The sequence below is a fragment of the Motacilla alba genome, chromosome 26 (genome assembly GCF_015832195.1).
Source record: "Motacilla alba alba isolate MOTALB_02 chromosome 26, Motacilla_alba_V1.0_pri, whole genome shotgun sequence".
NCBI classification, from domain to species: domain Eukaryota; kingdom Metazoa; phylum Chordata; class Aves; order Passeriformes; family Motacillidae; genus Motacilla; species Motacilla alba.
This window is the reverse complement of record NC_052041.1, coordinates 924,798-952,358: the sequence shown is the minus strand read 5'-3', so window position 1 is coordinate 952,358 and position 27,561 is coordinate 924,798. Positions and strand designations below refer to the sequence as shown.

The following is a 27,561-nucleotide window of genomic DNA, read 5'->3' as shown; positions in this document are numbered from 1 at the left end:
TTTAACTTCTCTCTAGGTGTATGGGATTCGCACGAGGTCACGTGCAGTGGAGATATTTACCACGTGTGCACACATGATCTGTAACATGGAGGAGCTGGAAAAGGCAAGAATTTAACTTGACATACAAGATGCTTTGAATTCAAACTGAATGAGGTTCTAAATAATTGATAATATGGAAATGAAACACTGGAAGATTACATACTGTGTCAGCTGGAATTTGGGGGAAGAGGCTGTAATTTAATACATGTAAAGTAGCTGACTCCCTGCTTTACATGCATGCCTTGATAGTGGGACTTGGTTTCTATAATTAAGGTTAATTTATGGTTTATCAACAGACATGCTTGTAAGAGCTCAGGAAAGGGGGCAGTCAGCATGGGGAGGAGATGGAGTATCATCCCTTTGTTTATAAATCTGTCACTTAGCTTCCACCCTTCAGCTGAGCTGTGTGTCCCAGTCACCTGCCAGGCCTTGGGTAACGGGGGACCCTTGGGCAAGGCTTTGGTTCCAAGCTCCTGGAGCTTCACCCCATGCTTCAGGAAGCACCTTGGCCTTGTGTTCCTGAAGGGGTGAGGGAAGCCAAGCCCAGTCCAGTTTTGGAAGAATAGCTGTTAAGAAACAAACACAGCAGTCAAGCAGCTTTAGACGTGAGTCTGCTGTCTGGCTCTAACTGAGCACATCTGCATTGTAAATGGCCTTTGACAAGTGGCTTTTCCAGCACTCCCAGGCAATAAATGGTTATTTTTAACTTGTTGGGGTGTGAGGATAGGGAAGGGTGACTGTCAGTCTAGCGGCTGTTCCCTCCCTGTTTGCACAGGGAGCAATCCAGTGCAGACTTTTGGAAAGTTCTGGTAATTACATTGTATCTGTACTGCCATGACAAGGTTGTTGATGCACTGTATCATGCAGCTGATACCAATATCTAAGAGATAGTAGTAACTCCCCACTCTTATTCTGGAGAAGGGCTGAAAGTGTCCTTTACATTGAATACTAAACCTTTTCTATTGAAATTTTACTGAAAAAATAAAAGGAATGTTTTTATAAATTGCATTTCCTAATTGATTTAAACACAGGACCTTGCTGTCCTGGCTATGGATTTATGAGGAATAATCTCAATAAAATGATTTTGGTCCTGTATTACTTGCTCTGCCAAGGACTGTTTATGGAGTGCTCTGACATCTGGAAAAATACTTGCTGCATTTTCCTAGGAAGAATTCTCCTGTTAACCTTCAGGCCAGCTGTTGATACTCAGCTTGTTTGGTTTGAGGGGATGGAGGCTCTGCAGGGAGATAAATGCCAGCCGCTGGGTTTGGGGTGATTGTGTGTGTGATGGAGCCACCCCAGCTTGGTTTTGAAGCCTGGGGGTGCTGGGGTGCAGGGCAGGATTCAGCTTCAGCTCATCAAATGAAATGCCTCTCTAGGATGGGGTGAGCACTGCTCCTGGAACTCTCCAGACTGGATTGTCTGGATCTCTCTTGAGACTCCAAAGTGATAAGTTGGATGTGTGTGTTTTGTGGGAGCCTGTGCTGTGGGGTTCTGAAGAGTGGGATTCAGTTGAGCTTAGTTCCTTACCTAAGGAGAGCGCCCAAGTGATGTCTGAAACAGCTTTAATGTGACTTTGCAATATTCTGCAGTTGCCATGAGTTCCTCTTCTATTTTGTACCAGAAAAGTGCATTTGCTGTTGCTTCTAGAGCTTTACCTGTCAGATGTGGGGGTTCTGTATCTGGTATTCAGCTGTGCTTGCATTGTCTGTAACCAGGGTGCTGCCAAGGTCCTGATTTTCCCTGTGGTGCAGCAGTTCACAGAAGCCTTTGTCCAGGCCCTGCAGATGCCTGATGGACCAACATCGGACAGCGGGTTTAAGATGGAAGTTTTAAAGGTGAGTCACTTAGGGCTTGTTAAGTGGAGAAAGAACTGAATACCAGCACACACTCAGATGTGCTGGAAAACAAACTCAAGTGGCACATCTCCCAGTATGCTCATGGTATGAACAGTGAAGGCTTTTGGCTCCCAGCACCATCAACAGTGAAACAAGTTGTTTGCCTGTACTGAAGAAACCTATTATGAGATCCATGAGGATCTCTCTGTAAAATGATCCACAGGAATCTGGTCCATAGGACCATCTGTCTCTGTCATCTGCTGATCTAATGTGTCTTGGATATGTCTTGGACATCCTAATCTGTAGTTAAATACCAATCTTTTCTAAAGGTGCTGCAGAATTCTGCTGCAGTGAAGTTGTAAAAGCTTATTAAGTGCAGGTGCTTTTCTGGAACTTGCCTGCTCTTTAATACTAAATGATCTCTGGGAAAGAGAGATGGAAGGTCTTTGTACTGTGCTGGTTTCCTGTAGAAAGGAGATTGGATTGGAGAGCTCTGTGTGCATGGGGACAAAGGCCAGTGCAGACCCCTGTAACAGCTTGGAAAGCTCTTGAGCTGTAGGGTGTGCTGCCTGGAGCATGGGAGAGCAAAGAGCCAAAAGCATCAGTTGCAGGATCAAACCCAGATCTTTCATTTCCCTGCCTTTGTGCTGCAGTGGGCAACACTCAGGTCAGTGTACAGGTTTCTGAGGATGGGCACTGAAGCCCATTCAGTTCCATGTAGAAAGCAATAAGGAAGTTATTGAAGGTAAGTGTCAAAAGTCAGGATGACCAGCTTTGTGCTGAGGTGATGAAAATACATGCTGGGAGGGTGCTGTTGTGTTACACAAACTAGCAGCTCCTGAGCTCTGTCTCGTGGAACTTGTCTCAGTCCTGTTCAAGGCAGCAGTACCTGGTCTGGACATCCTGTGGCTTCTCAGTGAGGGGCTGCATGTCTCATACTCTAGGAACAGCTGAGCTGTTCTTGCTGTGCAGCACTACTGGAAAGCTAGTAGTCCTGGGGAAGGATGTGGACAGTTTCTTTTAAGAGAATGTCTCTTGTGGGCTTTTTTTTCCTTTCTGTTGCCTGTGCACTGGGATTCCTGGGGCAGTGATTTATAGGAACAGCAACATGAAAGGAACACTGCAGGGTATCATCTCGATTTGAACAGGCTGAAGCCTAAAATATTTTGATCTCTTACTCCAGATACTCACATTTGGATTGTTAATGAGTAGTGGTGTTTTTCAGCCCACACAGAAAGCAGTTGTAACTGATGGCTTCACTCTAAACCAGGCCAGGCCAGTTCTGTTCTCATTACATCCATGCATTCTGCAGCCTTTTCTGTTATTTAAATAAGTGCTTGCTGGCATTGGCCTGTTTGCATGGGTATGTCAGCACTGGTCCCACCAGGAGGTTCTTGAACAATGTGACAGGCTGGGAAAGCCTCTGAGGAAGTGTTTCCTTGTTCTTGCTCTGCTCCTTAGCTGTGTGAGGGCCTCTGCCTTTGGCCTCTGCAGGGGAGGTGCAGCACAAGAGGATTTGGATCTGAATACACTGCTGTGTGTCAGGTGGCATCGATGGCAGCAGAGAATCGGTGAGGAAATTCAGGAGATCTGCTGCTGACAATTGGTTTGTAGGATGCTCTTTTTGAAGAGATGAGTGTTTTGGCTGTTGACTTAAGGCAATTCATGGTTTTGTAACTTAGGGTTTCTAAGCTGATGATAGCAATTTTCTGAGGAAAACGGGATTCAGGTGAATTGCCTTTACTTCCAGAGAAGTGGATTTTATAGTCATTGTAATGCAGAAGTAAGAAACCTTAGGGGATTATTTAAACCAGCTCTACAGATGAGGTCATTACAGGAACCCCTTGAAAAGCTGATGCAATGGAAGAGGGAATTGAGACTTTTTATAGCACATTTTCAACCAAATGCAAACTCAATTCCATTTTCTTTTCCTTAGTGAAGTGCTGTGCGGCAAATGATAGGAAGACTTTTTTTCCCTTCCCTGTCACTTGAGGGCTTTGTACTCCAAGGTTCATGGAGTTCTTGATGGAAGTCAGAGGCAGTCCTGACCTAAACTATTGTGCTGTCCATGTCAGAATGTTCTGCAGGACAGTGGCAGAAAGCTTTAAGGAATGCTATTGCAGTGTGCACATCTGCCTGATTCTCTGGGACAGTTATCCTGGTCAGGGGAGTGAATAGTTTGGATCACATCATGGGGATCCACTGATGGTTAATGTGTCCCAAGTTGTTCCCAGAATAGTTACAAGTTTTTAAGCAGTTATCAGCAGGAAATCAGGGCCTTTTATCCTTGGAGGAGATGGGAGGTTTGGCCACAACAAAAATACCACGTGTGAGGACTAGAAGGAAATACCCGTGGGGTAATTTATTGTTGTGTTTGATAGTTCAGCATGAATTAAATTGGTGTCTCTAAGGATGAATGAGCTGCAACTGTGCAATTCTTGAATCCTAATTCCAGTGTTGAACATGCTACTATTGATTGTTTTGAGAGAAACAGAGTGATTAAACATGACAGGTGACAGATTTAAGGCAAATTTCACAATAATGGAATACAAATTGGAATACAATGGTGTACTTAGTGTGTGGTAATATATCAGGAACACCAATAAACCCACAATCTAAATCGCCTTGCAGTTGTGCTTCATTTGTACTTCAACACCTGTGGGTCAGAGAAGTTATGCTTACATTTTTCCTGACGCTGGAAAAAATAACGAGCTAGAAAAAAAAATTAATCATAACCTCTTTGTACTTGGATGGAAGATGAGGTGGGATCTGTGTCTTGGGACAAACTTCCCAATTTTATGAACAAGGTACTTCACCTGCTGCTGCTGAACTTTGACTGACAGTCAGCTTTAGCGTGCTCTCTAGTGTGTATTTTAAGCTTTTTATCCAAAAATTTAGGGATTTGTTCTCTGTTTAAAGATGCACACAGGAAGAGAAGCAATAAAAGGCTTTGATAGAGTGACTTGAAGGAGCAGTGCTCTGAAGAGAGAAGGATAAGGGCTTTCTTGAAGGATTAATAGGTGGTGGAGCAATACCTGGGGATTGGCAGAGGATCTGTGAAGCAGTTCTTTGACTTCAGACAAGCAGTGGGAATTGGCAGAATGAGGGGCCAGGGGTTGAAATACAACACCTGACAGGAGAGTGCTCTGTTTTTTAATGACTTGCTGTGCAGGACTGTGGTGACCTTGCAGCTTTCAATTGTTACAACTACAGAGCCATTGAGGAGCTCCCTTAGCACTGCAGCAGCACATCCTGCAGAGGTGGTTGGGCGTTGGGCTTGGAAACAATTACATGGAGTTCGTATGGAGCGAGTCTGTTTGGATGCTCCTGTGGCCCTAAGCAGGGTGTTGAGTTTGCAGCGGTCCTGAGCATCAGATCCACATCCTTTGCCAGCACCTGCATAATTTTTTTCCCGGAGACTTCAGCATTACTTTTCTGTAATGCTTCCTTCCAGCACCTGCCAGACTCATTCCCAAACCCACGTAACTGGGTTGTTTCTGACACCTGCTCATCTCCAACACTGATATTAGATTGCTGTTGTTTTTCTGGAAGGTGAATTACTTTTTTTTTTTCTATTAATGTACCCAGTGCTGCAAACAAACAAACTGTACAGAGTGGTTTTTATTGGGTAAGCACAAACAAACTGACACCTGTGTGTCTGGGAGCAGCCACCTCTCAGGCAGTTTGTGAGGGGCTGTACACTGTTCTGTACCAAGTGTGACACAGCTGGAGCTGTGGAAGGAGAAACAGGAGTGAGCGCTCTCTCACTCCTGGAGGGTCCCAAAAGGCTTTTGGCAAGTGTCAGTGGAAGGGCTCCCCTAAGTCAGGGTGATCAGCTTCATGAAAGTCCAGGCACAATCCCCTGTGGTGCTGCTAAGCTGCTCCCAGAGCAGCCCCTGTGCTGGGCAGGCACAGCCACCGATGCCTGCAGCCAAAATGGGAAGGAAATTGATCTGGGTGGGTGTTTGCTTCTCCAGCTACTCCTTGGATGTGCAATGGATGTGTTGCTTGCATGAGTAGAAGTGTGGAAAATGGGCAGGAGTCTGGTTTTACATTAATTACATTAGAGTTCTTTCTCTGGGACAAGACACTTCCAGGATAATTGGATCCAGACAGTGCTGCACAGTGATGTGCTTTGGATTTGAGTCATTGTTTTACCACTGTATTATGGCATTGTCTTCACTCTGGAGTGCCACATCTTGTGTTATCCCTTTGCTTCCCTGCAAAAGAGGAAACACCGAGAGAAACGTGTTGGTGAGTGTTTGAGCAAGAGAGGGAATTGTGTGGTCAGGAGTGAGAGGTGACCTCGGTGACAGGAAGCCTTTGGATGTTCTCAATTGTTGATGAAACAGCAGCCTGTGATTTGAGTGTGTTGATGGCTTTCCCAGTTTCGCTTTTGACTGATACTGTTTTTGGTTCCAGGCTGTGACAGCACTTGTGAAAAACTACCCAAAGCACATGATTTCATCAATGCAGCAGATCCTGCCCATCGTCTGGAACACCCTTACGGAAAGTGCTGCTTTATATCCTTGATAGTGAATGTGTTTACCTGGAGTCAAACGAGACAAACTTAATCCCATACCCAGTAATGACCTGACTGCTGGAGAAGCACAATTCATGGAGTGCTCTGACCTGCCAGACAAAACAGGATCTTTATGTTACTTCTGGAGGCTTCATTAAGTTTCTTTTAGCTTAAAAAGTGTTCTGATTGATGCATGTACCCTGTAGAACTGCCACGAGCTGCACATTGTTGTACTTTTTGGTAAAAAATGTCTTCTTAAAAAGGTGCTAGTCACAGTGTAAAGACTTTAGGAGAAGGAGAACCAGCAGTACCCCTTGCTGTAGCAGAACTAATGACTGATTGCACTTGCTGCAGAAGCTGATTTGCCATTTGAATTTTCAGTTAGTGCTCCACTGCACACCCAGCTGTGTCGGAGTGGTCTGTGGGTGCATTGCCCAGTATTTGAAAACTGACAACTCTCTCCATATTGTTTTTCAGACCCCTGTTAAAACACAGTGGAAGGGGTCCCTGCCCGTGGCAGGGGAATTGGAACTACATGGTCTTTAAGATCCTTTCCCACCCAAACCATTTTGTGAATCTATGAAAATACAAGGAGCTGTTTGTTGGATTTTTGATGGTGTATTTCTCCCTCTCCTGTCCTGACTCCTACTACAGTCTTGTTGGTATGGGCAAACAAAATGGGCTTTTGTTTGCAAAAGGGGAGAGTCTGGTTCTTCCTTTCCTTGTGTTTGCTCTGGTACTTGTTGGATCTTCAGTTCACCATCTGCGAAGAAAACTGCTTCCTTCCTACCCCCAGGTTAGTTTTCTGTCATTTTCCAGGGCTGGTGCTTGTAGAGAAGCTTGGTAGGGAGCAGAGCCAACCTAAGGTAGGATGTGGGAACATGGGGTGGTTCCTCACCCTTGGGCAGCAGTGAGGTGTTGAATTGGCTCACATCCCCTGGAAAGAATGAGTCTGGGGGGTTCTGTTCTTACAAAGTTAACATAAATGAAGTTTTGGGTTACCTTGGTGAGTTTGGTCTAAGTCAATAGAATAATATGAAGGATGTGCTGAAGTGATGTGTTAGTGGTCTGTGGAAAGTGGTCTTTGAACTTGGGCAATGCACAAAGCCAGGAGCTCCTGGGGTTGTTGTCTTTGTGCCCTGAATCACAGGATTCTACACAAAATCAAAGGCTTTTTAAAGAACAAAACCTTCCCAAGTTATCAGCAATTTTAAGACAGGAACAGATTAATTCCAAAATAGAAGTTGTTCTTTGGAAAAAAGCATTTCCTTAACTCCATCCACTTATGTGAGAACAGAAGTAAATTACACAGAAGAGGTGGAGGATCCTGTGGATTCTGATGGTAAGAACTTGCACTTCACTTCTGCTATTTGAAGAGGAATGGAGTTACCTAAATATTGCTGTCACAACAGTGACTGAAACACCGTGGGAGATTGTGCTAAAGGTTCATTTACCATGTTAGAATGCTGTCCATCCATTCTTTGCAAATTACTCGTGATTGTGTTCAATGAAGGCACACAATTTTAGTTTTCTAATGGCTCAAGGAGTGAGATTGGCAACAATTTTGAGGTAAAAGTAGTGGGACAAATGAAAATCAAATAGGTTATAGGTTGAGCTTGATAAATTTTAATGAGGAGTGTGTGGTGGGAAGAGAGCAGAAAGTGATGAGGTCTGAAATACTGCTGGGGCTGCTGCTGCACTTGCTAGTCCAGGAGAATGAATAAATATCTGCTCAAAGAAGCTAACAGTTTGTAATTATTTTCACATCCATTTGCAACTTTTTGTGTGTTGGCATATTCAGTCATGTTCTTTTTTCCACTTTGTTCAGGTGAAGTTCTGGGCTTTGAAAATCTGGTGTTCAGCATATTTGAATTTGTTCACGCCTTGTTGGAAAACAACAAATTTAAGAGCACAGTGAAGAAGGCTCTGCCAGATCTGATCTATTATATCCTGCTCTACATGCAGATCACAGAGGAGCAGGTGAGAATGTTTGTGTTGTGTAGGAAAGGAAGGAAATGAGAGATTTAAACCAGCAAGTGTCCTGGGAAGAGTTTCAGTGCGTGGAAGCTGCTGTAATCCAACAGGCTGTTCCATCGCTTTGCTGTGGCAGCACTTAGAGGTTCCAGAATGGTACAAGGTGGACAGAAAATCACAGATCACAGAAGGGTTTGGGTCAGAAGGGACTTTAAAGCCCATCCTGTTCCACCCCCTACCCTGGGGAGGGACACCTTCCACTATCCCAGGTTGCACCAAGCCCCATTCAGCCTAGCCTTGGACACTTTCAGTGATGGGACATTCACAGCTTCTCTGGGCAACATATCCACTGTCTCAGCACTCCTTTAGTAAGGAATTTCTTCTGTAATCTAAACATCTTGCCCCTTGTCCTGGGGCCCTGGTAAAAGGGCTTTATTTTTAAGGCAATTATAAGGTCCTCCTGGAATCTTCTCCAGGCTGAATAACCTCAGCTCTTTCAGGCTTTCTTCCTCCATTCTTTCATGTGCTGTGAAAATGAGGATTTTCATGCTAAAAGGAATAAACAGCTTTCTGTGAGAGCAAAAGTGTTGTGCTAGTAGAGTGAAATAATTTGTACTGAAATTCTGCATAGCTCCTGGCCTCTCAAGTGTGACAACCATCATCTTTTAGTTTAGGTAGACATGCATAAAAACAAGCACTCTGTTAAAAGATTTATCTGCTTCTCCCATTCCTCATCTAAAAATAAAGCTGCATAGCATTGATTCCAGGTCAGTCATTAGTTCTGTCAAACTCTGTTCTCAAATGAGGGGCAGAAGAGCAAAATGAGCTCACTACCAAGAGAGTTCTTCTTTTTAACGGTTTCTGCAATGGAATAGAGGAAAAATCAGTTGAGGATGAAGACTTCTTATGGCAGAGAAAAACTCTGAAAGTAGTTTCCCAAAACAGATTGCAGGGAACAGAAAAGCTGCCTTTCACTGATGATGTCCTGAATTCTCAGCTGCCCTGTCCTTTTTGTCTCCTCTAGATTAAAGTTTGGACTGCAAATCCACAGCAGTTTGTGGAGGATGAAGATGATGATACATTTTCCTACACAGTGAGAATTGCTGCTCAGGATCTCCTGCTGGTATGAAACGTATTCCACATTTAGATACTGACGTAGCAATAACAAGTACCAAACTTGCCTTCATGAAGGGCATTCATAGAAAAGGCCAACTTTTAACAGTGCATACAAATGAGTGTTACCATTTCCTTGTGCACAGGCTGTGGCTGCTGATTTCCAGAATGAGAGTGCAACTGCTCTGGCTGCTGCAGCTACGAGGCATTTGCAGGAAGCTGAGCAGGCTAAAAACAGCGGTGCTGAACACTGGTGAGGGGCTGGGGCAGAGGGGATGGTGCTGGGGCAGAGGGGACGGTGCTGGGATGGGTGTCGAGCTTGCCTGCAGCACTGGGTGCACCATGATTGAATCACATTTCATTTGTGACAATGCTACTGAAGAGCAAGGATGGAGCTTGAAAGCTCTGATTAGAAGAAGAAAAAGAAAGTGCAGCAGTTCTTGAGCCAGATGGTGAAATCTTCATGTGGAGTACTTTGGGCAGTTCCTAGCACAAGTTACTTGTGCCAAGGCTCCCTCCCTTCTGAGCTTGATGTTCCTTAAAACATCTCATGGGAAATGATAATTACTTATAGAAAATCAGAAGAGAAATTTGCAATAATTCATGTTCATTTAATTGGAATAAAATTTTCATTAAAAATGTATGTACAAAATACATATATATGTACAAAATACATATATATATATGTTATATATATGTACAATTTTTTTTTTTACTTGATGTCAAGAAGAGTGATGCTGTATGCAGATGTATGCGTTCAATTTTAGAACTTCAGAGTTGCAGTTTCTAATGCTATTTGGGGATAGAAGAAGCAAACTCCACTGCAGGAGTACCTGGTTGCTGGTCCACAGTGATACTCTCCTGGTTTTACAGTGCATTGGTTCAGTGTTTGTGTTTATTTTGAATATTAGTGTCAGAGGAGGTGTCTGATAATGAGCAGCAATGGAATGGCTGCAAAATCAGACTATCTGCCTCATCTGTGAGAAGTTGTAAAGCAGGTTCTTGGCTTCACAAATAAAACCAAGGAGAGCTGTATTTGCACAGAGTTCTCTATCACCATAATTAAGAAAATGTTAATGCAAAACTAGATGTTCGTAAACCTTTAATGTACTGGGTATCCCAGTGCTTCTGCACATAAATTATGAAGGTATGGCTGAAACACAAGCTTTTATGGAAGAGGTTCTTTTTTATTATGAGAACAAAATTGGTACAAGTAACAACTATTCCACCAATATTTTAGGAAGTGACTGAGAATGCTGCCCATCCTGAAGGAGTTTCCAAGCCCCCATCTTGCAGTTTGTGAATGTTAATCTCTTTAAGGGCTTTTTTAAATTCTCTTTAGGGATCAAGGAAATAGTTGTTGTAGCTTAGACCAGAAAATTACTTGTGACTTCACTTCAGAATATGTATTTATTTATTGAGTGATGACAGAGGAAAAGTCTTAAGGCATCTGAACTATTTTCCAGGTGGAAAATACATGAAGCCTGTATGCTGGCCCTGGGCTCAGTCAAGTCTATAATTACAGACAGTGTGAAGAATGGGAGAATACACTTTGATATGCATGGCTTCCTGACAAATGTGGTCCTGGCAGACCTCAACCTTTCAGGTATGGGGGACCCTGCATCCCTGGGAGTAACTGCTGGGTGCCAGACACTGGGAGTCTCTGATGTCAGGTTGATGTGTGCATGAGGGATTGGGAAATGCATTTGTGCACCTTGCTCATGTGAAAAAAAATGAATCTTGTGAGTTCCCACATGCTCCCAGTTCTACTGTAAGTCCTTTATATGTGGGACTGTGCTTTCAGCTGGATCTCATTGTTGGCTGGATGCATGAGCCTGTAGGGCTCGAGGAGCTGGGTGGAAAATAGCTGTTCTGATGTCTTGTGTCTGTTCCTGGGAAAGTCACCAGCAGTGTTTAACCGCCTTCAGAATTCCTGCTGCACCATGTCATCCCATTTGTTTTATGCTGAGGCTGACACTAGTTGTAGCACATGAATTCAAATAATGCTCCTGACTAAATGGGATTCTGTTATTGGGAACTCAGCAGGATTTTGCTCTCTGTGTTATCTTACATCAGTGTGCAAGAAAATCAGAGGAGTTGTTGAAAGTCAGACCTCAAAAGCCCTTGCAAATTAAAATTTTAGAAGTTTAAGGCATTCATGTGAGCAGCATTGATGAGTCCACATTGAGTTGTCAGTGTAGAAAATGCTGGCTCCCCGGTTCCTTTTTCATCAAAGAAACACTTATTTAGCCCATTACAAAGAAGGGTTTTTTCTTTTCTTTGTGGTAATGTTGGGTGAATAACTAGTGTGCAAAGTGCATAGTGTGCGATGCATGTAAGAAAGCAACCTCAGAAATTTACATATATTTACATTCATTTGCATGTGTGGCATTGGATTGTAAATGAGCTGCTGTGCTCTAGAAGGACTCCCAGAGTCAGTGTGTTGATGGCTCTCCAAGGATATCCCTTTAATGGTCAGTAACGGTACAGACAAAGAAATGTTGTGTTTTATGATACTCACTTAAAAAACAGAGCTCTTCTCTTGCTGTACATCTTGCACAGAGTGTTTTATGTCCTCATCTTAAAATTAGTACTTGCAGGAGCATAAATAATGGCAGTAAAGATGCTGAGGAACAGAGAGCATCATCACTTTGAGGCCAGCCTAGATAGGTAAGGAAATTCATAGTCTGAAAAGGCAGCAGGATTAAGTGTGATAAAGCTATATCATACCTTAGTGAGTGCAAGCAGGTGAGTGGATAATGAATGTCCACTGCTTCTGTGGTGCTGGTGAACCACAGAATTCCATTCTGTAACTGCAGGGTGATGGCTGTAAACTAGTAATGTAATCTGTGAAAGGTCCCTGGGTATGAGCTTTTTTATTCTAATGCTTCTCCCTAAGATTCTGTTGCTTTCTTCAGCTGGGGACAGAATATTGAGCTGGATAAATGGGAATTTGTGGCAAAGCCTCTGTTCTCTTCCTTTGCTTTTGTTCAGTGATGAACAAATTCAAGTGTAAATAGTTGAAGAGAGGAGGTTTTTTAATAAATTAGAAATCACTCAGAAGAAAATAAACCGGATTCTGCCCACGAACAAAAATTGTTTGTATGCCAGCACACTTGTCTTGTGTGTCCCATTTCAGTGTTTTCCTATTGGGATGACAAGATTTTAAATAATGGATGGAAGCAGCTGTGATTTTAACTCATAAAGCTTATTCTGAAACAACTGAGGTGTTTTGTTTTGCTGCAGTGTCTCCTTTCCTCCTGGGCCGGGCCCTGTGGGCCGCCAGCCGTTTCACCGTGGCCATGTCACCAGAGCTCATCCAGCAGTTCCTGCAAGCCACTGTCAGTGGATTGCACGAAACCCAGCCCCCCTCTGTCCGGATCTCTGCAGTGAGAGCCATCTGGGGGTGAGCAAACCCCGGGCTATTCCACAGCCCCAGGGACAGGGGTGTAAATCACACTCATCAACTGGTTTGTTAAAATGGCATTTCTGGCTGGGCTGTGGGAGGTTTTGCTTTGACTGAAATAGATGTCAGCTTAAAAAGTGTAAGCAAACAGGTTCAAAATAGAGTAACTTTAATGAGGAATATGGAATTGAGATTCAAGGTTAGCTGCAGTAAAGTGTTGTGATGGATATGGTCACAGGGAGGAGCAGCATTAGGTAGTGTTGGAAAGCACAAGGTTGAAACCCAGATTATTCCTGTTTAGTCATAAAGGTGACTGACATCATACAGGGCTATGGAGCCAATCACAGCAATAAGGAGTGTTTGTGGTTTGATTTTCTTACCCCATTTTTGTCAGAAGGAAGGTCTGCTGTACTCAATGAACATGAGTGTAAAATCAAAAAACAGTCATAAAAAAATCTGCTAAAACCTAACTGTTCACCACTTCCAAACAGAGTACTTTGTCTTATTTGCACTGAAATGTTAATGAATAAATAAAGTCAGAGATTTATGACTTAGTTATTCCTGAAATTGCTTTATCATACCTCAGCTCACTTGTAGAACATGGTAACAAAACACTTTGTGAGCAATGTCTGTCCTGGACTTTTTTCCTTTTCTCCATCAGTGGGCAGCTCTTAGGAGAGATCTGTCACTGAGGGGCAGTAGAAGCTTGGCTCAGCTCTGCTTTGTGTGGAATGTGGAGGGAAGATTTCTGGTGAGATCTTTCCTCCTCCTTCCTGCTGAGCTGCTGGGAGGTCAAGCAGTAGTGGACTGAAGAAGTCCTAGAGGAGTGAACTTAAGGAATAAGAATGGACAGGATGGAAAAACCCTTATGTATTATCCAGAATGGAATATATTTAAGTTACTTCAATAAATTAGGAGTGTATTTTTGTATCACAAATTTCTCGTCTAGCTACTGTGACCAGCTGAAGATCTCTGAGAGCACCCACGTGTTGCAGCCTTTCCTTCCCAGCATTCTGGATGGCCTGATCCACTTGGCAACTCAGTTCAGCTCCGAGGTGCTGAACCTGGTGATGGAGACACTGTGCATTGTGTGCACAGTGGATGCAGCATTTACAGCCAGCATGGAGAACAAGATCTGCCCCTTCACCATTGCAATATTCCTCAAGTACAGTAATGGTATGCATTCCACTTACATCCCAAAGCACGGTTGGTTTTGCTGTTGAATCCTGCTGCTGAAAACTTAATCAGTGGCACTGATTCCCATGGTAGAGGGGAAACTTGCTGCCTTGCCCAGCCAAAATAGCAATGGCAAAGATTGAGATGTGTGTGTCGTTTTAGTAAATGGTGCTTTCTCTCTCCAGATCCTGTTGTTGCTTCTCTTGCCCAGGATATTTTTAAGGAGCTAGCTCAAATAGAAGCCTGCCAGGGTCCAATGCAGATGAGGCTGATCCCAACCCTTGTCAGCATCATGCAGGCCCCAGCTGACAAGATCCCGGCAGGGCTGTGTGCAGTAAGTGCTTCAGTGGGGCATGGCCTGGCCTGGAGATGTTTCCTGTTCTGTAACACCTGGGGTGGCTACTCTGCAAAGGGCAGAAGGGCTGTTGTGGACATGCTTTGGAGCAATGGCTTCAGTCACTGGGGGAGGTTTCTCTGTGGAGGAGGCAAACTGCAGGTGCAGGAAGATACTTCCAAAAGCTTGCTTTGAACTGCTCCTCTGGCCTTTTTCTAGTCTCCACGGTATCGGTCATCCCCAGTCATTTTGCTCTGGCGTTGCCATCTTTCAGCAGGAACAGTCTCTTCTCCCAGCAGACTACACAAATTTTCCTTGTATTTCTTCCTAAGGCTTTTTCTGATTTATTGATCACATATATATGAATTGGAGATAAATTATGCAGGTGCCCTAATAATGATGGAGCACTGGCTGTGTAGAATGGTTGTATGGAATTAAATCCATAAACATTCAAATCAATATGCATATAATCTGTTAATTGGTATGACTGTAACAATTGCTTATGGGTAATTAAAATAAATTTAAATCAATATAGCCAAAATGGAACAAGTCAGCTAGAACAGTTCTCTGGCTGCTCTGATTAGCATGCATCTGTTTGCCATGTTTGAGTGGTGACACTGCTCTTAATGTGGGAACTGTCTTGGGAACTTCTGTAGCTCACAGCAGTGATGCTTGGGTGTGTGACTCCAGGGTTCTTGCATTTAAAAATTATTCTAGACTGTGAGTTCAGGGTGTGGTTGCAGCAGTGGCCACATCCCTGCAGTTCACACCTTTGATTTACAGCAGGGGTGGGTAGTGCTGACTTCAAGTTCCTTGGCTGCTGCTGTGACAGTTTGTGCTTTCCTTTCAGACTTCTATTGATATACTGACCACAGTTGTGAGGAATACAAAACCTCCTCTGTCCCAGCTCCTCATCTGCCAGGCATTCCCTGCAGTGGCACAGTGCAGCCTGAACACAGATGACAATGCTACTATGCAGGTACTGCTGTGGGGAGGGGGAGGCTGGTGACACTGTGGGGAGGGAGAGGATTGCAGGGCTCTACCAGTCCAAGAGAGATGACACAGCCTTTGAGGAAGCCCAGGCTGTGCTTGCCAGTTGCTGTGTCAGCAGCTCCTCAGAGCCTCTGCCTCCAGTTTACCATGAAAGTCCTCTTGTTCAGGGCCTGCAGTGACTTTTCCTGATCATTCCTGAATGTGGAGAACTACAGTGAGAAAGGCAGCAGCCTGGATGTTTTTTCTATTTTAGTGCACTGGAGCATGTTAAAAAAACCTACCAACCAAAGCCCAACAACACAAAAAAACCCCCAAAACCAAACAACCAAGCAAACCTGTAATGCTTTTCTGTCCCCATAACATTTATCACACCTGGTAATGGCAGGGGCTATCTTCAGGAATATTCACAGGCATAGGACAGCAAAAGTCCTCCTAGCCCTCCAACTCTAGCAGCTTTCTGCTGTACTCATTTATGAGGGAAGGAGAAGGTAAACTTCTTTTTGATTGAGCCAGGTGTGGGATGGAGGGAAAGCAGGGAATCATCTCCAGCATCAGTACTACCTGAACTGTGCTTGCAGGCAGGCTTGGCTATGGCCTGATGTCTTTGGAGTATCTAGCAAGAAGGAAAAAACATCAGAAACTAGAAGTGCAGGGAGCCTTTTCATTCCAGCTCCTAACTGGCATATGAATAACAAGGGTGGTTTCATTCCTTATGTAAGGAGTTCCATTGTGGCAGCTGCTCTTTGCCACGTGGATGCAGACCATGGGAATGTGGTCTTTGCCTAAACAACAAACCAGTAAGAATAACCAAGAGACCAGCAGGAAGAAATTGTAGACCTGCACATTGGTTGCTTTGCTGGATCTTTGTGCTAAGAAGAATTCAAAAGGGCTGCAGCTCAGCTGCTGAGTTGTCTTTTGTTCATGTCAAACTTCTCTGTCTTCACCTCTCACTTGTTAAAAACTCTTTGAATTTCTTTAGGTACCAAGATTGGCACAAAACTGCAGCTGCTTGAGGTTGTTGTTGTATTTATTGTTGTATTTATTAGTTATCTTGATTGCTGCTGATTGGGCAGTGAGGAGTAGTGTATGTGTGAGTGAGCTGAATTCTGTAGAACTTACTTGCAAATCTTTCACAGGTGCCACCAGTTTTCCCCTTGTTTTCATCGTGGTTCACGGTGGCTCTGGGATGGTGAAAGGGATGTCTCCTGTCCCTGCCCATATCAAATGCAGGGTGACCCCAACGTCTGGGAATGACTCCATGATTCAGAAGGCTGAACAATTGCTTTATTAAAACTATACTATGTTACATTAATACTATATTATAACTGTACTAAAGAGATACTAAAAGGATACTATACAAAAGCCACTAAAGAAAAACCCGTGACTTGTCTGAGACAGCCAGGACACAGCTTTGACCCAATTGGCCAAGGAAACAAAACAATCCTCAGCAGAATCCAATTGACAAATCCCTTCAGGTAAACAATCTCCCTAACACATTCCACAGGCGCAAAAACAACAGGAGCAGCAAGTAGAGATAAGAATTGTTTTCTCTTCTTCTCTCTGTACTTCTCCAGGAAAAATCCTGGGAGAGAGAGTTATGTTCAAAGGGAATGTGAATCCCACATGCCCGTTCCCTTACCCACTGCTTGTCTCCGTAGAACGGCGGCGAGTGCCTGCGCGCGTACGTGTCGGTGGCGCTGGAGCAGATCGCGCAGTGGCACGATGAGCAGGGCCACAACGGGCTCTGGTACGTCATGCAGGTGGTGAGCCAGCTCCTGGACCCACGGACCTCGGAGTTCACCGCTGCCTTTGTGGGCAGACTGGTCTCCACTTTAATTTCAAAAGCTGGGAGTGAGCTGGGAGAGAATCTGGACCAGATCCTGCGAGCCATCCTGAGTAAAATGCAGCAAGCAGAGACGCTTAGTGTGATGCAGGTGAGCAGGTTTGGCACCCAGGAGAGTGAGGAGAAGCACCAGGGGAAGAAACTCTTATCATTTTCTTTCATTTCATGCCTGTTTATGGCTCATGAAATTGGTGGGTCTATGTATCCTGTTGAAGTAGTCAGGAAAATGCCCGATCTGATCCGAGAATCATGGAATCTCCTGAGTTCGAAGGGACCCAAAAGAATCATTAAGTCCAACTCCTAGTCCTGCACAGGACACCCCAACAATCTCACTCTGTCCTAACACTCCTTGAGCTCTGGCAGCCGTGGGGGTGTGATTGTTCCCTGGGGAGCCTGTTCAGTGCCTGACCACACTCTGGGAGATACCCAGCCCAACCCTGCTGTTGACACAGCTCCATGCTGCTCCTCAGGTCTGAATTTTTTTGTGAGGTTACAGGGTAAGCAGCATTCTTCTGGATAAGCTGTAACATACCTTTGGTAGTCTCTCATGCCCTTGTACTTGCAAACCTTCTTTGGAGGGATAGGAGTTGCCTCAGTAGGAATGTTATGGCAAAGGCAGCATGTATTTTTGAGCGGATTTTTTCTGTATTCCAAGGGTAAATGCCTGGGACTTGAGACAAGATGAGCTTTTGGTGGATGGGAGGCATAGTTGGCCTGAGCGAGGTGAGAGACCAGACAAAGAGCAGCACCATCTCTTCTAGCCTTGACCTACTTGTAGTGACACAGTTTTCTGGAGTGATTTTTTTTCCCAATGGTCTTCATTCTCTCTCTCCTGTCTTTTTTTGTCTGTGCCCTCAATGTAAAGCAGCTCATGCCGACTGCCCTGGCTCCTCAGTAGCTGCTGGGGGAAGACATTTTGCTGGCACTGCTGAGCAAGATCCCATCTCTGCCCCCAGTGCAGCACTCAGCTGAGCTTCACTCTGCTCTAACGATTTAATCTTATTTCTCAGGTTTTTGAAAGTGCATTTTTCAAGCCAGCGTGTAGTTGGTACCACAATGGCCATTTCAATGTCAGCAGATCTCACCTGCTTTGGGATTTTTTACCCCTGGATATAGTGATGATACTTGCTTGGAATGGCTCTCACTTTGCTTGATTTTGGATTTAAAAGATACAGAAGTTAAAATCTGAAGCAGTCCCATGCAGCCCTTGTAGCCAACCATTTTGCAGTGCTGGATCTCTTCCCTATGTTAGCCTGGAAGGTGGTCCTCTGGAAATGGGCAGCATTTTCCTGAGGAGGACTACAGAGATGCCCTCAGACTGGGAAACTGACATTTAGACATACACAGCAAATGAGTTCTGCCCCTGGTCTTTAGGAGTCAGACTGTAAAACTGCATGTTACAACGAAACCTTTTCAGAAGTTGTAGTTCTTTCCCTAAAATTATGTTCAAAATGCATTTAGAATTGGGAAGGTGCTGCTGAGTGATGATGTGGTGCTTATTTCCTGCATTTGTAGCCCAGTGTTTTGCAGCTGGTTGTACTTTCCCTTCCTCCTGGGGTTGGTAAGCACAGCCTTCCCTCCTGCAGGGAGCTTCAGCTTCCTTCAGTAAGCGCAGCATCACTCCAGCTCCTTCAATATTTGATAAAACATTTCCAGCTATTAAATTATGTACAGCTAACATTGCCTTTCTCCTCCTGCAGTCCCTGATCATGGTGTTTGCTCACTTGGTTCACTCACAACTGGAGCCACTCCTGGAATTCCTGTGCAGCCTGCCTGGCCCCACTGGCAAGCCCGCCTTAGAGTTCGTGATGGCCGAGTGGATGAGCAGGCAGCACCTCTTCTATGGGCAGTATGAAGGCAAAGTCAGGTGGGACCCACAGATACTCCTGTTAGCTGCCCTCATCCCACTGCCTTTGAGTGCTGTGCTCTGAGGGAAGGGGAGCTGGCTCAGATGGGAGCAGTGTGTGCCAGTGTTGGGCAGAACTGCTGCTCCCTGCACTGTCAGTTCTGCTCAGGAGAGCTGTGGTAACTGGAGCAAGCTCTGATCTTCCTCATCAGTGCTCCTGCTGCCTCGTGCTCCTGTGCTGGAGCAGACACGAGGGGGAAGGGGGCGTCTCCTGAAAATACGGGGCTGCTTTTGGGATTGAATTTCTGTGAATGAGATGAGAAGAGCTTCCACACAAAGGAATTGCCTTTGTAGACTACTGTAGAGTTCTGGGGTGTTGTAGAGGGTCTCCTAAGATAATTTGGTGATTTCTTGTGGATTTATTGATCTTATTAAAAGTCAATCAAGAAACCAGTTGCAGCAGTGCTCTCTCCCTTTTGCTGTGGGAGCATGTTTGTGTTCTGTTGGAGGCTGAATGCTGTATTCCAAAGCATGGGATGCTCTGTATTCATTGAAATTGTGTCACAGCTGCTGTATTAGATTTTTCTGGAATCATGAAGCCTCACAGACCACTCTTAGGGGTCTCACCAGCTGTTAACTCACTTATTAGTGTATGTTGTTCTGTCATTATTATGGGCTGTCAAATAGCCTGTGAAATAATTAATGAGAGAAAGCAGGTTCAAAATGGAAGTTAGTGAATAATCCTGAAGGACAAGCAGCAGATTTGGGGATCCAGTGCTCTTTTTGGTCACATTTTTTTTGTTTCATCCCTAAGCCTGGTGGTTTATCCCCATTTTGACAGTGCAGGCTTGCCTGCAGGATCTCTTGAGGCATATGGCACAGGGAAAAGTCAAGCCTGACCAGGAGAACAAGGTTAAAGGTGATTGCTTAGAGCTGTGTTGTCCAAAATGAGAAACGTTTGTGTACAGGTGATGTAACAGGGCTCCACACTGTATTACTTAGATTTGGTTGGTTGTGGTGACATTTACCACATTAGTAAATGCTTGGAGTTTCCGTGTCCTGAGGAAAAGCAGGGCCTGCTCTGAGGAGCCTCTTGTTCAGGGTTAGTAGAAGGACACCTTCTGTGTGCACATTCCCCATCCACTAGGGGAAGGTTGAAGAGGTGGCTGTGGGGTCTTGGTGAAATGATGAGAAGACTTTGGGCAGCTTGGGGCAGCAGGTAAGATCCAGCAGAAGTCAGAGCCATAGTGTGGGAGAGAGAGAGAGAGGGTGAGAAGTGAAAGCACAAAAAGTGCTCAGTTCCAGAGAACTCCAGAACTTCAGTTTGAGATTTGTGGAGCCAGGAGAGAGAGAGAGAGAGATTTGTGGGTGCCAAGAATAGATTGTCAACCTTGACCTGTAGTCAGCATCATCCTCAATGTGCTTGAAAACAGTGTGGAGCTGGAGAAGGTTTGAAGTGTGGAGTGGAAATGGAGCCATCAGAGATGGACAGAACATGTAAAGGAGAGGAGCAAGCTGGAAGGTCTGAATGTGGCAGAGCCATGAAGGACCAGAAGTGAAAATGAGCATTGAGACTGGAGAAAGGGGGCAGATCATTGCTACAGATTGGCCAAATTATTGCTTTGTTGCCACTGCTTTTCTCTTAATTCCATCTTCGTGTGCACATGGTGCTGCGGGGGCACTTTAACCTGGTGGCCCTTCTGACCTGGAGAAACCTTTAATGTATGTGTGGGTGGATGTCTGTACTGTTGGTGGTGCTAAATCCAAAGCTTGACCAGTGCCCAGCTTGCTGTGCAGGTCAGGAGCTGAGTCCAGTTTCAGATGTGACATAAAGCAGGAGACATGGGAAAAGTCTGTCATGCTTGTTCTTGGCAAAGATGTAGAAGAAAGGGCATCGGGGTGTCTGCTCTGGGGGGTGTTTCCTGTTAGAGAGGGGCTATGAAAGCCAGACAGTTCAGGGAAATTCTGATCTCTAATTTTCCTGTTCTCTGCTCGCAGCTCTGTAGCACTGTGCAAACTCCTGCAGTATGGCATCAACACAGATGACAAGAGACTTCAGGACATCAGGGTGAAGGGAGAAGAAATATTTAATATGGATGAGGGAATTCGGACACGATCCAAGTCGGCCAAAAGTAAGTAATCATTCTGCTGTGTTTAACAGGGTTTTTTCTGTAAGTAGATGCTATGAAAGGCCTTAAACAGGTCTGGCAGATCACAGAGAGCTGTGGGAGATAGTTCCTGCAGAAGACACATATTGGTTTTTAGAGCTAATTCATATGTCATGTACTTTATATATCTGTTTACCTGTATCTACTTAACCTTACTTCTGTCAAAGTTTGGAGGACTCCTGGTATCTGATTTAATATAACTGGATTAGGCAATTATGGGATGGGGAGTTCTTCACTGCTGTTTGGCATAATGAGACAGAATGGGCCTGGTTTATAACTTTTAATTAAAAGCAAGTGAATATGTGTTTGGTTTTTTTTTTCTCTTACAGATCCTGAGCGCTGGACAAACATTCCTTTATTAGTAAAAATTTTAAAATTAATAATAAATGAACTCTCTAATGCCATGGAAGCAAATGCATCTAGACAGACACCTGCAGATTGGAGCCAAGGTAAAATACTGGGTTTGCTTTTTCTTTTTGCTTGGCTTAAATCTACTTGATCTTCTCTTGAGAAGAATTTCTGGTATAGGAACTTTGTGACAGTAAATCATGTATCCTACAAAAGCTTGAATAGTGATCCAGAGGATAAGCTCATAGAATCACAGAATCCCAGGATGGCTTGGCTTGGAAAGGACCTTAAAGCTCATCCTGTTCCACCCCCTGCCATGGCAGGGACATATTCCACTGTCCCAGGCTGCTCCAAGCCCTGTCCAGCCTGGCCTTGGACACTTCCAGGGATCCAGGGGCAGCCACAACTGCTCTGGGCACCCTGTGCCAGGGCCTGCCCACCCTCACAGGGAACAATTCCTTCCCAATGTCCCATCTAACCCTGCCCTCTGCCAGTGGGAAGCCATTCAAAGTCAAAGTCCCTCTCCAGATCTCTTGTTTGTTGTACAGTTCATCATTAGGACAACATCTCTTTCTTCCCTCTGCTATATTTAAGTGCTACCAATCTCTTCTAGGTAAAAATAAATAAAATAGGAGAATAAGATCAGTCAGTGTTGTGCATCCTTAGACCTAAAAATTCTTTTGGGCTAGTTTGGAAGATGGGATCTGACCATGTGCAAATAAAATTACCCTTTCATGCTGTATCTGGTTTGCCTTTTTCCTACTTAAAGTATCCGTTCTTGGTGTTGCCTTTTGCTTGGCTCCAGCTCTGGAATCATTCCCAAAGGATAAGGAGGATTGTAGGTGTCTCTCTTCATCCACCCACACAGGCAGAGATGTGTTTGCCTACAAACTCCAGTCCCCTATGGAGTGATCACAGGCCTCTTGGACCTCTTGGATTTGGATCATTTCTAGATTTTTTTTTCCTAAACAGATGATTCAAATGATATGTGGGAGGATCAGGAAGAAGATGAGGATGAAGATGAAGGCTTAGCAGGACAGTTCTTATCAGATATTCTTTCCACAAACAAGTATGGTGAGTAACAGCTTGAAAGTCCTTCTTCAAAGCAATAATCAAGTAGGTGACATCCTAGTCAAAGTTTCCTTCCCTTGCCAGTCGCAAAGCAAGGGCTGCAGGCATGGGGAAGGAATTCTGCTCTGGGATTGTGAATAAAGACTTTCTGGGGATGCCATGGCTTTGAGAAACCATGGCTTTGAGCATTACCATCAAGCAATGGTGATTCAATTGCTGCATTATAAGTAACATCACCTGGGAGTCCACATACTGCATGGGCTTCATGCCTGGGAGGTTCCTGCAGGTATTTCTTCTAAAGAGAAAATTGCTGCTCAGGCTGTAGGTGTGACCTCAGTGTGGTGATGTCCTAGGGATGGGTGAGCTCGTTTTGGAGAGACCTTGAGGAACAAATGCTGCATGAAGAGATGAGTGGGTGCATCATCCCTCTGGTTCATGTAGCTCAGAAGGGAGAGCTTTACAGGGAAACAGCAAGGTACGCTGCTCACATAGCTCAGAACTGGCAAAGTGTCACCCTCACATGGGATTCAGGCAGAAGATCCTGGTGCCTGGAATTCCCAAACCTACCTGTGAGTGTCCCATGTGTGCTTGGCTCACCTGCATGTTCCTCAAGCCTCCACTGGCCCTGGTTCTGGGCTTCAGTGGTTTCTATCACATCACCTAAAGGAGAATATTCTGGATACAATTTTGTTTTCCCAGCAGTGCTGAAACTATTTACTTTTGAATCCTTGGGTTTCAGTAGCTTAATAGAAATTTTCCTGAGCTTGTCTGCTCTTTCCTATGTTAAAACCTGCTGATTTACCTCTGACAGATGAAGATTACTATGAAGATGATGAAGAGGATGATCCAGATGCATTAAAGGACCCTCTTTACCAAATAGATCTCCAGGTGATGCTCTAGAATGAGGGGTTTTATCAGATTCCAATCATTCTCCATAAACTTTAATTTTTTTAATCTTGTACTTTAACAAATATGTAAGCACTGGAAACACCAGTTTCAGTGACCAGATTGTCATCCAGAAGGCACTCTCTGAACTTCTGGAGTTACTTTTCCATATCATTAATATCTATAACATGGAAATGTGAATGAACAAAAATCTTTGAACAGAGAGAGATGAGACTTCTACCTGTGAGCTTCACAGCTGCTGGCAGAAGTCAGGAGTAGGTTGGAGAGTGAACACGACAGAATTTCATACTCCACTTGGAGATGTTCCCACCCAGCCAGCCCCTGTGTTACCCTTTGCTCTTGCTTTTCCCACCACCTGCAGCTGTTGATGGGCCTTTCCCTCTGCTCCCACCCTTTTCCTCTGCTCCAGCCCTTCCCTCTGATTCCACTCCTCGCCCTGCACCGCTCCTTTCTGTTCCCTCCAATCCCGGGCTGTTACTTGGTGCATGTTGGGATTTGTGTCCTGCCACGTGGCAGCAGCAGCGTTTCCAGGAGGGTGGTGCTGACAGGGTGTTTCTGTCCCTCCCAGGCCTATCTCACCGACTTCCTGTGCCAGTTTGCACAGCAGCCCTGCTATGCCATGTTCTCTGACCACCTCAACGACAACGAGAAGCGAGTGCTGCAGGCCATCGGGATATAGACCCACTCCAGAGACCACACCTGCCAGATCTGAACAATAGGTTATTTTTGGCTAATTCCACGTTTTATGATAGGACATAAAACATTTTCCAGTGTCTGCCTGCCTTGTTCCAGGTTGACAGTGGCCTCGTTGTTTTGAGCCTCATCTTAACGCACAGCTAAGGATGCTAAGGAAAGGAATCCTGAGAAAGCAGCAAGGACATTGCACATTGGTCTCACCACAGGAGCACTTTCATTTTCCACAGTAACTTTCCAGGAAGTTCTTAAAGATAAAAAATAATGTGTCCTTAATATTTTTAAAAGGAAACTGTCTCCACCTGTGAAGAGGCACTTTTAGTTTCCCACAGCACAGTTCGACAGAGAAAGGAACCGGGTCACTTACGGGTTGCTTGAGAAATGGGAAGGTTGTTCCTCTTGGCTGTTGTTCCTCTTCATGTCACACAGGGTAAATATCTTGATCCTACAACGTGACTTCTTTTATAGAACGACAGACTCTTTTCAGAGCTGCTTGGATGGGATGGAGCCAGCTCACAGGAGTTTGGAGGGGAAGCTGAGACAATGAACCCGAGTGCGTTTCTTCTCTCCTGGTGTGGATGGGGCCCTGTTGCTCACATCTCCCATGGGAGCAGTTCTTCACTAACACTTGTGTGTGCACATGCTCAGAGGAAGCCATCACTTACATTTCTGTTCCTGTGGCATGTGGCTATGAAAGACTGGTTTTCTGGAACATAAGGAGCCACAGTTTTTAGGGGAAAAAAAGAACTGATTGTATTTAACAGATTTGCTCCATGACAGCCACTCTGAACTACTTTTCTTTTTTCACACTCCTGTGTGTATTTTTATAGAGTGGTAAAATAACATTTGCAAATTGATTTCCCCATGAGAACAGTGTGATGTATCTCACAACACCTCTCTGCCTTTGGTTCCCTTTTGGGGAAAATGAAATAAAACTATTAAAATGTACATTGGTATCCTTCTTATAAAACAGATTTAAAAGGAACTTATGCTTGTTTCCTGAAGTCACTTTTTAAAGACATATTTCTCCTTAAGACACGTTCTGTACGTGGTGCCAGAGGATGTTTGGGTGTTTCATGGGAGCCACCTGGACAGAAAGGGAGTCCTTTGCTGTATGTAGTTGCTGCTTAAAATGGGCTGAGCCGTTACAGATTCCTTTTAAGAAAGGCACTTGCTGTTCCTTTGTGGAATCGTTTGCTTCACACTTATCAAAACCTCCATAACCTGGAGTCCTTCTGACTCTCACTGGTATCACATTGTGCCTGAGAGTGGGCAGAGCCGGGGGGAACCCCCTCATCCCCTGCAGACTCCTCTGAGCCATTCTCAGTTTTTGAGTGCCTAACTAACTCTATGAGAAGTAGAGTTTGAAGCCTGATTTTTATGTGTCTAATAAGGTACAAGCTCTTCCCATGCCATTGAGCCTCAGTGTCTTTCTTCCCTGGGGATTCTCTGGTCTCTAAGAACATGTAACAAAAGGGGTGCCCTGACCCTCCTGTCATACACTCCAGTAGGAGTTTTTTTCCTGAGGCCTTTGCCTCTCAGCTTCCACTGAAAGGGCCGAGTTAAACCAAGCAGTGCAGTTTTGAAAACCCACCAAGAAGCTGATGACTGCGGTGGTGTGTGCACATGGCCGTTCCAGAAGGATCAGGAGTGTCCTCTGAGGAATTGGTCCCAGCTCTGGGAAGAGGCACGACCAGCTTCTTTTGCTGTGTGCGTCAGCAGCAAGGGCACAAACCCAGCCATTCATACTCGGACAAAAGCGGATGCCAAACGTCTGGAAGCATCAAGGTGTGTTCAGGATGTCAGGAGCAAACAGCACACTGAAGGCTGCTTAGCCTGGGCTCACAGAGGTGCTGCGGGGTTTGTGTGTGCTCCACTGGGAGCTGGACTCCTGTGCCTCAGGGGGGGCTTAAGCCAGGTCAGAGGGTAGGTTTAAACAAGTCCATGAAAAATGAGGGTGACAGTACTGACACTGAACTGAAACATCTAAAGGTCTCTGTGTCATTGTAACTTCCAAAAGATGGGTGGGTCGGTGCCACATTCCTGCTGGAGCTCATCTGTGTTTTGGGTAAAAACAGCTTCATTTGCAGTTATCAGTGTTTTTTCAAGGAATGTGAGGAGGGAAGGATGGGGGGATAAGTGGCATTGTCTCTACATGTAAAGATTCACTTACCTGAGTTTCCCACAGCACAGATGGACAGCAAAAAGGCACTGTGCCCCTTACGGATTGCTTGAGAAGTGGGAAGGTTGTTCCTCTTGGCTGAACTGGTGCTCTGCACTCTCCCTTGTTCATCCTCAGCTTGGATGCAGCCTGAGTGGCTGGGCATGGTGCTGCTGCACGGCAGCTGAAGCTCGGGACCAGCCCGAGGGGCAGGACTGGCACAGGATGGTGTGGTTGTGCAGCAACTGTTGCCAGCACCCTCACCGTGTGCAGGGTGCTCTTGGCAAGAAATACTCTGACTCAAGCAATCCCTAGGAAGAGGCTGGATAGGATCTGAGAGTACACGAGGGAAATGGTTTGAGAGACCTCAGCACAGTCCTGCTGGTGCTTATGACTTTGTTGCTTTTCTGCTTAACCACTGTCATCTTTCCTAATAAAATTCTGAAGGCTCACTCTGTGATGTGTCTTTATACAAGGATTGTGTTTGCTGCAGGAATTGTGCTAAAAAAACCTCTGACCAGTCACACAGCGATTGCTCAGGATGGAAACTGCTGGACTCTGTGAAGCAGCATCTGAGCTCTGGTTTTGAGAGGTGCAGGATCACTTGTGTTGTCTGCTGCTGTGAAGAAGCTAAACTAACAGTCACAGAGGTGACTGACACCACGTTAGGAAACATAAACGAAGGAAAAGCAGAGGATGGGCGGTGGGCGAGGGCACATGCCACTGCTGCCTTGGTGCCTGGCACACAGATCCCGCTCAGGACGCCTCTGTGGGGATGAACTGGCCATGTTTGCTCCCTGAGTGTTCTCCGCGTTTAACCAGCGAACCGCCCAGCTGGGACCCTGGAATGAGACTTTATGCATATTCATCAGTACTATTCTGTTTTTTGAATTAACAAATAAACCCTAGTAATGCAGCATCCCGCCTGGCTTTCCCGTCTTTACCCGGGCAGGGCCGGTACCGGCTGGGCCTCGAACGCGGCACTTCGGGCTGCCCGCTCCCCTCTAGCGGTGCATGCTGGGGGCTGTAGTCCAGGGCTTGGAGGCTGCCGGGCCGGCGCCCCGGGCGTGATGCACGCCGGGAGTTGTGGTCTGACGGCTGGGCCGCAGGCGCGCCGGAAGGCGGGCGCG

The 27,561-nt window shown here is 45.2% G+C and overlaps 1 protein-coding gene across 1 annotated transcript in view; it reads left to right on the top strand.

The window, feature by feature from the left end:
• Positions 1-25,255, top strand: part of IPO9 (importin 9) — a 38,891-nt gene extending 13,636 nt beyond the window's left edge. The window contains exons 6-24 of the mRNA XM_038162442.1: positions 17-103; positions 1,758-1,877; positions 6,300-6,400; positions 7,683-7,741; positions 8,228-8,379; positions 9,398-9,496; positions 9,633-9,739; positions 10,953-11,092; positions 12,733-12,892; positions 13,842-14,068; positions 14,254-14,402; positions 15,253-15,381; positions 17,054-17,329; positions 18,939-19,105; positions 21,083-21,216; positions 21,582-21,701; positions 22,573-22,674; positions 23,483-23,559; positions 24,146-25,255. Coding sequence (XP_038018370.1) covers positions 17-103; positions 1,758-1,877; positions 6,300-6,400; positions 7,683-7,741; positions 8,228-8,379; positions 9,398-9,496; positions 9,633-9,739; positions 10,953-11,092; positions 12,733-12,892; positions 13,842-14,068; positions 14,254-14,402; positions 15,253-15,381; positions 17,054-17,329; positions 18,939-19,105; positions 21,083-21,216; positions 21,582-21,701; positions 22,573-22,674; positions 23,483-23,559; positions 24,146-24,256 — 2,517 coding nt within the window. The 3' untranslated portion in view covers positions 24,257-25,255. The remainder of the gene's footprint in view (positions 1-16; positions 104-1,757; positions 1,878-6,299; positions 6,401-7,682; positions 7,742-8,227; positions 8,380-9,397; positions 9,497-9,632; positions 9,740-10,952; positions 11,093-12,732; positions 12,893-13,841; positions 14,069-14,253; positions 14,403-15,252; positions 15,382-17,053; positions 17,330-18,938; positions 19,106-21,082; positions 21,217-21,581; positions 21,702-22,572; positions 22,675-23,482; positions 23,560-24,145) is intronic.
• The last annotated feature ends 2,306 nt before the right edge of the window (positions 25,256-27,561 follow it).